The sequence below is a fragment of the Lemur catta genome, chromosome 24 (assembly GCF_020740605.2).
Source record: "Lemur catta isolate mLemCat1 chromosome 24, mLemCat1.pri, whole genome shotgun sequence".
Taxonomy (NCBI): domain Eukaryota; kingdom Metazoa; phylum Chordata; class Mammalia; order Primates; family Lemuridae; genus Lemur; species Lemur catta.
In genome coordinates, this window is record NC_059151.1 from 12,840,772 (window position 1) to 12,852,945 (window position 12,174).

At 40.7% G+C, this 12,174-nt stretch overlaps 1 protein-coding gene across 2 annotated transcripts in view; it reads right to left on the minus strand.

The window, feature by feature from the left end:
* Positions 1–12,174, minus strand: part of PPP3CA (protein phosphatase 3 catalytic subunit alpha) — a 295,122-nt gene that overhangs the window by 71,625 nt on the left and 211,323 nt on the right. For both annotated transcript variants that reach the window (XM_045536752.1, XM_045536751.1), the window contains exon 3: positions 5,800–5,924. In XM_045536752.1, the coding sequence (XP_045392708.1) occupies positions 5,800–5,924 (125 nt within the window). The remainder of the gene's footprint in view (positions 1–5,799; positions 5,925–12,174) is intronic.

A 12,174-nucleotide genomic window follows, 5' to 3' on the forward strand; every position in this document is an offset into this window, starting at 1 on the left:
TTGCTGTGAGCTAGGCTGATGCCACGGCACTCACTCTAGCCCGGGCAACAGAGTGAGACTCTGTCTCAAAATATATATATATATATAAAAAAAAAAAGGTCTTGTTTTGATACTAGCACATGGCTTTCTCACCTCCAGTCCTAATGACTGCAGCTCTTCCATAACTGAAACCTCAAAGAGTGATACAGAAATGCTCTATGCTAACTATGCCGATCACATCTACTTACAACTTTTAAATGATGAAATACACACTTAACTTCCCTTATTATTTAATAGATATAGCACCTAGTATATGGTAGGAGTTCAGAAAATATTAGCTCCTTTCCTGTAAAGGAAAAAGGAAGGAAGGGAAAAAAGGGAAGGAAAAAAGGGAAGGAAAAAAGTGAAGGAGGGAAGGGAGGAAGGAAGGAAGGAAAGAAGGAGGGAAGGAAGGAAGGAAGGAAGGGAGGGAAGAGGGAAGGAAGGAGGGAAGGAAGGAGAGAGACTGGGGGGTAGGGAGAGAGAAAAAATAACTCAATTTCCAAATCCTTGGCTCAGAATAGTCTAAAAACAAGAATCCTCTTTTCAATTTTATTTCCCTCTCCCCTGTGGCAAGAATAAAATACCTTCCCAAACACTGAATAAAACCCCAAACTCAGCCAGTGCAAGGGCAGGGGTGGACCGAGGAGTGGAGCTCTGCCAGCCTCACCCTCAGCATCTGGCGGGCGGGGGCTGCCAAGCACAACGCTGCCTCGCTGGCAATTACTCTGCCGTCTACAGTTCTAACATTTTGGAGCGCTGAGGATCTTAAGCAAAATCATAACCTAATATTAGTTAAAAAAAGAAAAGTCTCTTATAAAAAATTATCACGATGAAAGCAGTGAAATAAAAGTACTTAAATAATTATTTTTTATCTGTGTGGTATCAGATGCCTAATTTAAATCTAATCTTCATGGAATTAATTGGTGAAGGTAGAGACAGAGTGCCCTGTTACACTGGCCGTTCTTGCATGGTGAGATGCAAATGAGTTATACTGATCACTTTAACTGGATCCCAGCTGTCTTTCCACTCTTACTCTTAATTAAACAAATATTTACATTTTACAGGTAGTTGAGGTTACTCAGTATGAGAGACTAAGCATCTCTGTCTTTTGATCAAGTTCTGTCAAAGACACAGCTTTCTCCTATTTGATTAACCCAATAAGAATGCAATTTTCATTAGTTTAATTGGTTCCCTGATAATAATAGTGCAATGATATACTTTGTAATTTATGCTTTTGAGTGATAAATATTCTGGAAAAATTGCACAGGGAAGTAAAGGAGGAAGCGAGGGAGTAAAATAATATACAGCTTTAGCTATAAGTTAATCAGCTCTCTAAGGTAACCCCCCTGCTGTGACAGGCTCCAATCACTGGGCAATTAAGGGAAAGATGCGCATTAGCTGGGAAAGATCCAAACTCCTGAAATGTCAAACGCAGCCCCCCCAGGACATCCTCTGCAGGGCCAGACAGACACATGGAGAGGCAGCCTTGGAAGAGCAATGCAGGGAGACGGCTGACAACTTCTTCCTCGTGTCCCTGGTGTCACTGTCACCTAACATCGCTCGGTGTGCCCCTTGCTTGTTATGTTCAGGCATTAGCATGGAACATTGCCTGCCTCGATGTGGTTCACCCTGGTCTGGGAACTCACAGTGAATTAACACGGCTCCTCACGCTGAACCGAGTTTGAGGCCTGGGCTGGGAGCCGCAGGCAGGGCCAAGGGGCAGCTCGCTGCAAAAGTCAAGGCAGCGTGGGCAGCATGGCTGGAAGAGGAGCTTGGGGAATTGCATGGAAAGAAACAGCTGTGCGTGACTGCTCGCAATTCTGAGTTTTTCCCCTGTGTTCCCCGGAAAACACACTCAGCCATGGCCCTCGCACACATTTGCCTGATCAAAGAGATTAGGCGGAGTAATGCAATCATCGGGAAGAGCAGCATTTGGTGTCAGACAGATTACTACTCACAACAGAATTACCTCTTTCATCACGACTCAAAAGCTTGCCTGTCTTACTGGAGCTAACTTTGTGGGAGATGATTTCCAATCTTGGCAAAAGAAGATTGGTGGTGGGGACGGGGCAGAGCGTAAACTGAGCTCCGTGTACTGCCCAGAGCACATCGCCTGGTGCCCGTTTGAAATCCGGGCCTGTTCTTCAAAGCTGATTTGGTAAAAATTAAAGTTAAGTGCTCCCTTCTCCCAGAGGATGGCCCAGGGACAGTACCTGCCGTGCAGCTCCAAATTATCCAGATGATTCAAGAACCCTCTGAAGCCTGTTAGGATAACACACACTGGAAAACTGGACTTTTATTTCAGGATTTTTTTTTTTTTAAACCACAGTATTGTACTGGAGAGACATTTTGTATTTAATGCTTTGACCTTCAGAGGGTGCAGGTGGGGAGAGGGCCGTGTGTATACATTTGAATGCACACTGGTGAGGGTGCTGCAGCCGAGACCCGGGTGTGACAGAGCAAAGTCTGCAAATCCCAGCATTGCCATTTGCCATTTACTACGTGTGCCACCTTCTCAGAGCCTCAGTTTCTGCCCTCATAAAATGAATGCATTTACATGTTCCGTTCAGAGCTGCGAGGAACAAATGAGATCATTTAAAACATGCAAACAATAGGATTTACCAAATACAAACAATGTCAGCTTCCTTGATCTGCAATAAAAATCCCTAAAGTATTTCTCAGTGAGTCCATTTTATATGAAAGTCTGTTCTATTGTAGACACGATGATGATGATGATATCGCTGAGCCGTCCCAAAGCACCTCGAAGGTCATAATCTAATCGAAACGGAACATTTCAGATCTGAGCTATTTTGTCATTTTTGCATGTATGCTGCAGTCCCTGGGGCTGTACTCTCAGACTCTCGGAGTTTAATTAAAGAGGTGTTTTTGAGGATGAGGACCTCTGACACATGCATCTCGGAACTTTCAAATGTCCTATGATAACTACATGGGATATGTCACCAACAGTCGGTTTGATTCTCTGATCCTTTGCTTGTATTTCAAAAGGAGCATACTATATAAAATATAGCAACTTTCCTAGTTCTAATATCTAGATTAATTGTAGACTAAAAAAAAAAAACCTGCTGAGGAACAAATTAGTGATTACTCCTTCTTAACTACTTTAAAAAGACAGAGCTCTGAAAAGCTCTAATTAGGGAAAGTTTAGGAAATTTCAAGTGGTTTGAGGCCAGAGGTTCAGAAGCCTGCAGTCTTCAAGTAAAACAATAAAAAAAATAAATAAATAAATAAAGGTAAATAAAGACAAATAAAATAAGAATTTAAATTATCCAAGGATGAGGTTGGTGGCATAAAAAAGGAAAAGTCTAATTGTGTCAACTATTACTCAAGCAACGGATAATTTAGTGCTTTATATTTATTAATAAATTAACAACAAAGTGTTGCCTTTGATTACGTTTACAAAGATACAAACTAAGTTGTTAAAAGTCACAAATGTTATGATATTAAAACATAGCGCTCCACCATCACTTGGCTGATAAGAATAATCGCTCCCAGCTGGAGAATCTTGGGAATGCCTCACTTGGAAAATGAATTTAAGGGTTACTAAAATAACTTTTAAAGCATCTCCTTGGATCCTACATAACCCTAATTGAAGGGGAAGAGCAGAACCCCCTGACCTTCCGTTGCTGTTTGTTGGCCACTGTGGTCTTTCTCAAACCCTCTACACACAAATCACCTAGCACCATACCCACAAAGTCTGACCCCTGGGACAGAGCCTGAAGTGACTGCCATTTCTGGAGAACATCCTTAACTAAGAGGACACACCCTGCTCTTTCTCCTTTTCCTTCTTGCTGAATGTAATGCGGAGACACGGTGGTTGAAGCTGATGCAGCTGTCCTGCGTCACCGGGATGTCTCTGGAATGAGGCCACGAACCTCAGAGCAACAACGCAGCAGGGGCCTGGGCCCCGGCGCCATGCTGGGCCACGCCAGCCCTGGGCTGCCCATCTACGGGATTTTATAGAGTGAGAAATAAACACTTCTGTTGTTCAAACCACCACTACTTAGGGCTTTTGTTTTGTTGATGCTGTTACTCTCGACAGACCGCAGCCCTAATGTGACACAAAAGTCTTAAAAAATTTATACTTAATTGGCCTTCCCTGCTGCTGAAGCTGGTCAAGTTATCCCAAGAGCAAAACTCAAGGTTTGCAAGGTTCACTGATTTCTTCCTCTGTTCTGTTCACTTCCATCTCCCTCCCAGCTGTCTTTCTTGTGCTTTGTTTTCTTTCCCAACCGTGTGCTCTCAATACTTCCTCACGTTTCTGTGTTCCAATGACACTTACTTTTTATACCTCCTTTATCATAAGATTTTAATAATCCATTCAAATTTCTGAACTCTGGACAATCACCTATTCTAGGTTTCTGATTCCACACAGATTTTTATGGTTATATTTTCCAACACAGATTTAGGTTTCTAGAGAGCAAAGGTGTATGTTACATTTCTGCAAATCCTTCACAGTCCCAATAATATACATTTTATGCATGCACATGTTATGTGTTTGATGTTACTTGATCACCAAATGGAGGAAACTCCAAAAACGTACTTTCTCTTTTGGGATTTACGCACCATCACCACCCCTCCCCTTCCCTCATCATCACCATGAGTAATTAAGAAACCTGTGATCCTTAAATGCAGAAAGAATATATTGGTGGAAATATATATGTTTATACATGTTTGTATATTTTCTTATCATGCATATGTGTGTATATATGTGTATGTATGTGGGTGTATATATAAGTGTGTGTGTGTGTGTGTGTGTGTGTGTGTGTATAGTCAATGACTGGAGGTGAACTGAATAACCAAAGAATAAAATTGGTATTACAGCTTTAAAAACAAAAACTAAGGGTTACATGCTTTTCAACATTAAATATCTATTTTGTAAATAAAATATGATAATGAAAATTTTAAAACATAGGATTTTTCATATGATTATTATGAATATATCATGTTAATTTCTGTTTAAGAATAATCATTTTCCTTTTTCATGGTTTCTCTTTATAGCACATATACTGTCAGCTACTACATGTGAGCTCTGATTCTTTAAAACATTTTCTATGTCAAATCATTTATTTCAAGACACATTTATTGAGACACCACATTCGGCACCAGGAAGAAAAGGATGTATGAATAAAACAAGGCCTTTGCCTTTGCTGTAAGTGCGATTTCTACTCACCTAGAGCAGATGCAAGTGGGAGGCTGCGGAAGGGCCTCAACTCAAAGGTTATATGTTTTGTTTGAATTAATGAGTTTGACAAATTACCCTGGTTAGATGACAGGTGCCAAGAAAGACAAAATACAGCAGCTGAAAGTGTACACACAGACACACACACACTCACAGACACACACACACAGAGACACATGCACTTTGCTTTCAATTTATAGAGGTGACACTGTTTCACAATCGTAAGACATAGACATGAAAAAATATCCCTGCTCATTTTACCAACTTTGATTAGTTCTTTCAGTGAGAAATAAAATTATCTAATGTCAAATAAGATGCAATTTTTGCAAAGTTGCAAATATATGAAATATACAAAAGGAAAAATCTTACTATTTGCCATTTCCTTGGCACCCGTATACATTAAAAAGGATACGAGAATCTACTGAAAATAGGGTATGTAATATTCTATGGAGTAAATGTATTAATTTCATGGTTATAGAATGGGGATTTCCTTAAGGCAGGAACATTCATCACTCTTCTTTCATTAAGATACAGTTGATTTACAACTGAGCAGCTGAGAAGAATTAATGTGAACTTACTTCGATACTGAAGTACCCTCTGTCAACATAGTCCCCCAAAAAGAGGTAGCGCGTGTTGGCAGGAGATCCCCCCACTTCAAAGAGCTTCATCAAGTCAAAGAATTGTCCATGGATGTCCCCACAAACTGAAAGAAACAAATGAAATTCATTGCATGGTCACATTAGGTTAAGATTGAATGAGTTAATAAAATTACACAATGTAGTTCATCTTGGCCAAAACAGTATTTGCAGGACAGTGAGACAGAAAAACTAAGTACCTTGCTCAAGACTCCAAAGTTAATGAGTTGGCAGTCCTGGATCTAGTATCCAGGTCAGTTAATACAGAGACTCATGAGGAAATGAAGACAACAACAGCCATAATGGCCGTTACTTTGCATTAACAATTCTGCACAAGACACTGTGCTAAGAAATTTATATGCATTTTCTAATTTAATGCTAACAAAGTCATGGGAGAGGTCTTCATTTTGCAAGTAAGAGATAAGGCAAAGACAGGTTCAGGAATTTGGCAAAATCTATGTACAACCACGGTCTGGATGCAGAGCCACTACACAATATTGCCTCCTGAAGAAAAAGAAATGCTGATACACATCATAAAAACCGTATTTCACTGAATCTGAAAGGTCAATTGCAAGACACATCACTATTTTATGTACTACTAAGAAAGAAAAAAAACTTCCAATTAAATTTAAATTATAGAATACATTCTTATAAGATGGATTCTAATATCATGTTAAAATGAAAAAAAAAAGGTGAATATCAGAAACTGTAGAACAGTACAAAAACAACCACGGCGAAATGGTATTTCTTAACATTCTTGCCTTCTCTTTTAAATCAAATTTCTTAGAAGAGCTATTTAGTCTCTCTTTTTAAAAATCACTTATTCAGTACTTATTATGTCATTTTTTACTTTCAGAGCTCTAAAAAATAAATATTCTTATATCCATCATGCAGATAAAGAAACAATGTAGCCTAGACAGGCTGCGTGGCTTAGCAAGGACACTGTTGGAAATGGACAACCCGGGGCTTTGGTTCAGATTTGTCTGATCCAAAGCTTTTCCTGTCAACCGCCACATTATGACAGCTTTGATATTTTTATGCTTTACATGTATGTATTTATTTAATATTTTACAATATACTTTATAGCCACATGATGAGCATGATACGGTTGCTTTCTGCAGCAGTAAGAGGTGCATGGTATGAATGGACGTATCAGTAAATTGGAAATCAGGGCCCAAAGCATCATATCTTATCAATATTATATGCTGAAATTACAAACAAGTTATTAAAATGTTTTCTACTTCATTCATTTACCGGACAAAAGTTCACAGAAAGAAGAATGAGTCCACTGAAGAAATAATTGTAAAACAATGAATGCAAAAAAAATTACACACCGTAAATCCCTCTCTTTACCATCAAGGGATAGTTAACAAGGGCCCAGCTCTATAGACCTTGCACAGCTACAGGTGGACTCTATTTTTGCACGTTTGCCCTTGGAAATTCTAGAGCCTGGCAAAGCAGCTGCAAACAAGGAGCTCTGACTGTTAATGCCTCTGCTTCTTGGATTCCCATCATACAGCTTCTTCCCTTTCTGGAGCAAGAGACACACGGTAGAAATATCGGAAACATATTCTTCCATTTTTGAAATAATATCATGTTTTAGAAGATTGCTAATAATTATTATCTTTTTAGTTCTTAGAGTTGAGCAAATGAGTCCTTATCCCAAACACAGTGAGGAATTAGGTTTGTGAGAGACACATCCTGGGCTTTCCTGTAACCACACGCAGTGTCTTCACAAGGGGAAGGCAAGAGCAAGGAGTGTCACAGTCACACGTCGACGGGCACAGAAGCTGGTACCTGCCCCGGGAGGGACGTTCGTGGCTGCATTTGGGCGCTAGAAACTGACATAAATAACAAAAGAACTCCTAAAACCTTTATGTGTTTTTGTTTATGTGTATATATACTATATAATGAAATGAGCTTAAAATAGTAAGAATAAAAAATTATCCAATTTTAGAACTGAATTAGCACATCTTCTATTACCAAAGGTCTAAAAAGGCAAAGCTAAAGCTTATTAGTCAACAAGTGACAACATAATTAATCTTCCACTAATTTGTCCTTTGAAATTGCAGCTTGGTATGGATTACGTATGGCAAGCACCAGTTTCTTTCAAGTTGGAGGAATCTTTTTATCTGTCATGTGTATATTTCCAACCAAATCTTACGAAACAAAAATGGTTTTGGCTGGGAATCGTGAGTGTCCACGCCTCCGTTAAGTTTGGAAGTTGAAGGAGGGAACTTCAAGGAAGGAAAGAGAGGATGAAGCAGGACATTTCCCTGCAACTGATTCTCTGCAGCCCTTCAAATGTAAACGGGGTGGCCCCGACACGTCCTATAACCTGTGTCTGGCCACAGACTCCTTCCCTCTCCCAGGAGACCCTATCAGAGGGATGAGGTTTAAATATGGGGTAAGGCTCAGGGAAAACATGAAGCCATGTGGTGGGGTAGCACAGGCTTTAAACATTTGGAATTCTTATTGTCCCAGCAAGTTTGACAATCACATTTTAGGCTGTTATTAAAAAGTCCCCAAGACAAAATGGTTGTATTGAAGCCATCGGAGCCAGTGTGCTGGAGCACGCAAAGGCCTGGTCTCTGCACCCACAGTGCTCGGGCTCTTGTCCCTATTGTGCTACCTGAGAAAGCTTGGACAAGCTATGCAACTTCTCTGAGCCTCAATATATTTATCTGTAAAATGGGGCAATATCAGTACCTTACTGGGCTACTGTGAGAATTAAATGTGTTAACATCATAACGGGCTTAGATGAGTTCCTGGAATCTGATAAGAACTTGATAAATGCTATATCAAATAGGCATTTCAAAATGGCTTCATCTAAAATGTCAAAGTCTTGGAGAAAATGGGATTACAGGGCCTGGAGCTGGGGGAAGTAAGGAGAGGAAGGCATTCCAGAATATTCTAAAGCATCTTCTTCAACTTTCCCTTCCCTCTTCTATCCTTTGTTGTCTTTTTCACCCTTCCATTTCAACTCCTGGCCATAGCTGAAAATGCAAGGATAAATTCTTTTTCCTTTCCCATGTCAATGACATAAATACCAAGACATTAACTCAGGTTGTAGACTGCGGGTTAGGAATGAAGCAATTTTAGCAACTGACATACAACTGTAGCATGACATGGCAGCCAGAATAAAGAAAAAAAAATTAAACAAATAGGCTCTAGTCAATGCAAACATTATGAGAATATATTTTCTTTTGTTGAAGTATAGAAGTCCATTATCATAAATGTAGTTCTATAAAAACAGAAAACGAATCTCTTCTTTCTTGCTTACAATAACTTTGTGATAGGAAATAATCTCAATGATTTACAAGATCACTACAATAAGAGGATTTGGGCTTGATAATATAAAATAGCAAAGAGCAAACTGCTGTAAACTCAGCCTGGAAAACAAAATACGCTGAAATCCAGCTACTCATATGAGCATCACGTTATCACTGAATTTACCTTAGAACAGCCACAGAATGCAAAATCATGCTTTTATAGTTGGACCACCTATGATAATGTTCCGCAAAGGAAAACAACTTACACACATAATTATAAAAATAATTCAAATCCCAACCAAAGAAAACAGTCACTCCAATGAAACATACTTGATAAATGGCGGTATTTTACAAGGACATTTAAGAATTCTCAGGATCAATTTCAGATAAAGCCATTCAGTTGGTCACTAACCCATCCCTTGGCTTGTTCATCACACACCCATCTTCTCTGCATCAAATAAGCCAAGTTTCTTTCTTCCTGAGATGTTCACAGGCTGCCTCCCTTTCATTGCTTTATGGCTTAGATACAGGCCACGTGCTCATTAACAAGGTCTTTTCTGACCATGCTATGTAAAGGGGCATGGTCCTTACCTCCCTCTGCAATCATCCTCCATCCCATCCCATCCCATCCCAACCCTTCCCATTCCTTAATGAAGAGAGGCGGAAAGTACGGAAACTTTACTTTCTTCATAGTACTTACTACTATTACAAATGATCTAGTTGATTTATCTGCATGCTTGTTTCTTCTCTGATTCTTCCCACTGGAACATCACCTCTGCTAGGATGGGTCACTCGCCAGTCTTGCTCACTGCATCCCCTGTGCCTAGAATAGCACCTGCCTCCCGGTAGGTACCAGGAACATGTGCTACCCTAGGATTCCCCCACTGGGCCTGTGCCACGGTTCACTGGGAAATCCACCGACTAGTAAGTCAGGGATTCTGAGGTGCTCTTGGAATTGACAAAGACTGACAAGGTTGTGGAGTTTGCTTTGGCGTAAGCCGAAGGCCTTCAACTTACATGAGACTGTGCTCATTTTAAGCCTCTAAGTCACAGGTTTTGAAAGAGTGTGCAGCAAGCCTGGGGCAGAATGTGGAACCTCCACACATCTTATTTCCTCACTGGTTCTACATCAGAACCATTCGGGGAGGTTTTGAAACTAGATTCCTGGGTGCAGAATCTGAACCTCTAGAGAAGCAGATTGACTAGCAAGCTCTTGGATGATACTTTCCTAGTCAGTGTGACTAAACAGATCTGTACTGTCGGGCATTTCTCAGCACACAGAGCCCTCATTCTGCACGCTCACGCAGCCCCCCTGGCAGGCATTCATTCCATCTAGACAAGATGCACGTTTGGAAGGCAACCTCTTCCAGTGCTCATTCCGGGTTGGTGTAAGGATTTCATTTTTATGTGACAGCATCATAATGAAGTGATGGATGAAGTCTAGGGATGAACCTAAGCAGGGTCATAACACATAAAAATTTTCTTTGGGCATTTTACTGCAGCTATTGCTCAGGCCTTGTATATTTCAGTGGCAAGACAGGGAATTTATCCTAAAACCCTGATAGGCAGGAACATTCACTATTTTGATATCGAACTTCAGGAAGAAACTAGCCGCCATACTGAGGTACCCACACACTGGGACCCAAAGGGGTGGGGGAGGGGCCGTGGCATGACACAGAAGAAAGGCTGCTGTGGGCTGCACTGTCCACTTAGCCCTGGCCACCACCCTCCATCTGCTGGGGTTCCCAATACACTGTGCCCAAAAGAACTGCAACACGCCAAAGCCAGCTGAGACGGCAAGCTGCTGCTTGGCCCCCAATTCCCCAGGAGGTTGGGTCCTTTCATGTTCCATCTCATTTGGTTGTGACAGCACTTCTCAAACAACGAGGCTTGGGCAAGTCCCATTATACCTTCCAGGTAAGCTCACACTTCAACATACTCATGCTTCCCGCATGCCCCTTGCTCCCCAGTACTTGCTTCTCCTTCCCGGTGAGAATGCGGGTGGGCAGAGCGCCCGAGTCCCCCGCTGGGGACAAGCATTGACAGACCGACGATACTGACAAAGCATCAAAAGCACAGAAGCACAATGCAGGTCATGAAAATACTTCCAGTGCTCTGCGAAAGCGTCCATCCATCTGGCTGAATATTCCAGAAAACATCATGTCTTCAAAGATGATTAACAGAACTTTGCAAATTTATGTCAGAAATGTAGAGGGTCGTGGCATTTAATAAAATTAGCACATTAAAGATATTGAGATAAAACATAGATTTCTTTTCTGGACCACTGCTATTCCTAACCATTAGCGACCTAATACGCCATGGCACGAGGGTTATTTTTCCTGTGAGAAGTGATCCTCCATTTGTTTTTGTACTGGAGAAGTAAGAACTACCAGGTACACCGAGCAGGCGAATCTATTAGGTGGGGAGGAGGCAATGTTGTCATTGTCATCTTGGTGCTTTCCCTAAGTAGGGTGACTAAGTGGTTTGGAATGTGGCCACTCTACCAACCAGCCAAATGGTACAAGAGTGACCAGCATCCTGGAACGTGTATATGCTATCACTCCTCTCTCTTCTACCGTCAGAAAAAATATATTTTCTGCCTAATCAACTACTAGGTGAGACCTAAGCAAACAACTACTTTTGCATAACTGCCTTTTAACATTGCTTCCCTCCCTCTTAGCCCACTTTAAATAAAACTTTATTGGAAATTATTTCACATAGGAGTAGTCTCAACAGCTTTTGATCTCAGTTGAATTCTGAAGGAGAAATAGTCCCAACAGCTTTCGATCTCAGTTGAATTTTGAAGTAGAAAACAGAAAACTAACAACATGCAGAAAGGATTTTTTTTTTTATTTCTTAGAGAAGGGAATAGCTTTTTATTTTAATATCACTGCTAGAAAGCTATTTATTAAGCTTTGAAATCGCAGGCTTGGGGGTTCAAGTATATATAAACACAAGCACAAATATTAATGTGTGTGCATGTGTGTGTATAAAGCCACTCAGCACAAAGGAGGGATTTAGAGGTGAGGGGGCTGTGTCCTAGTCA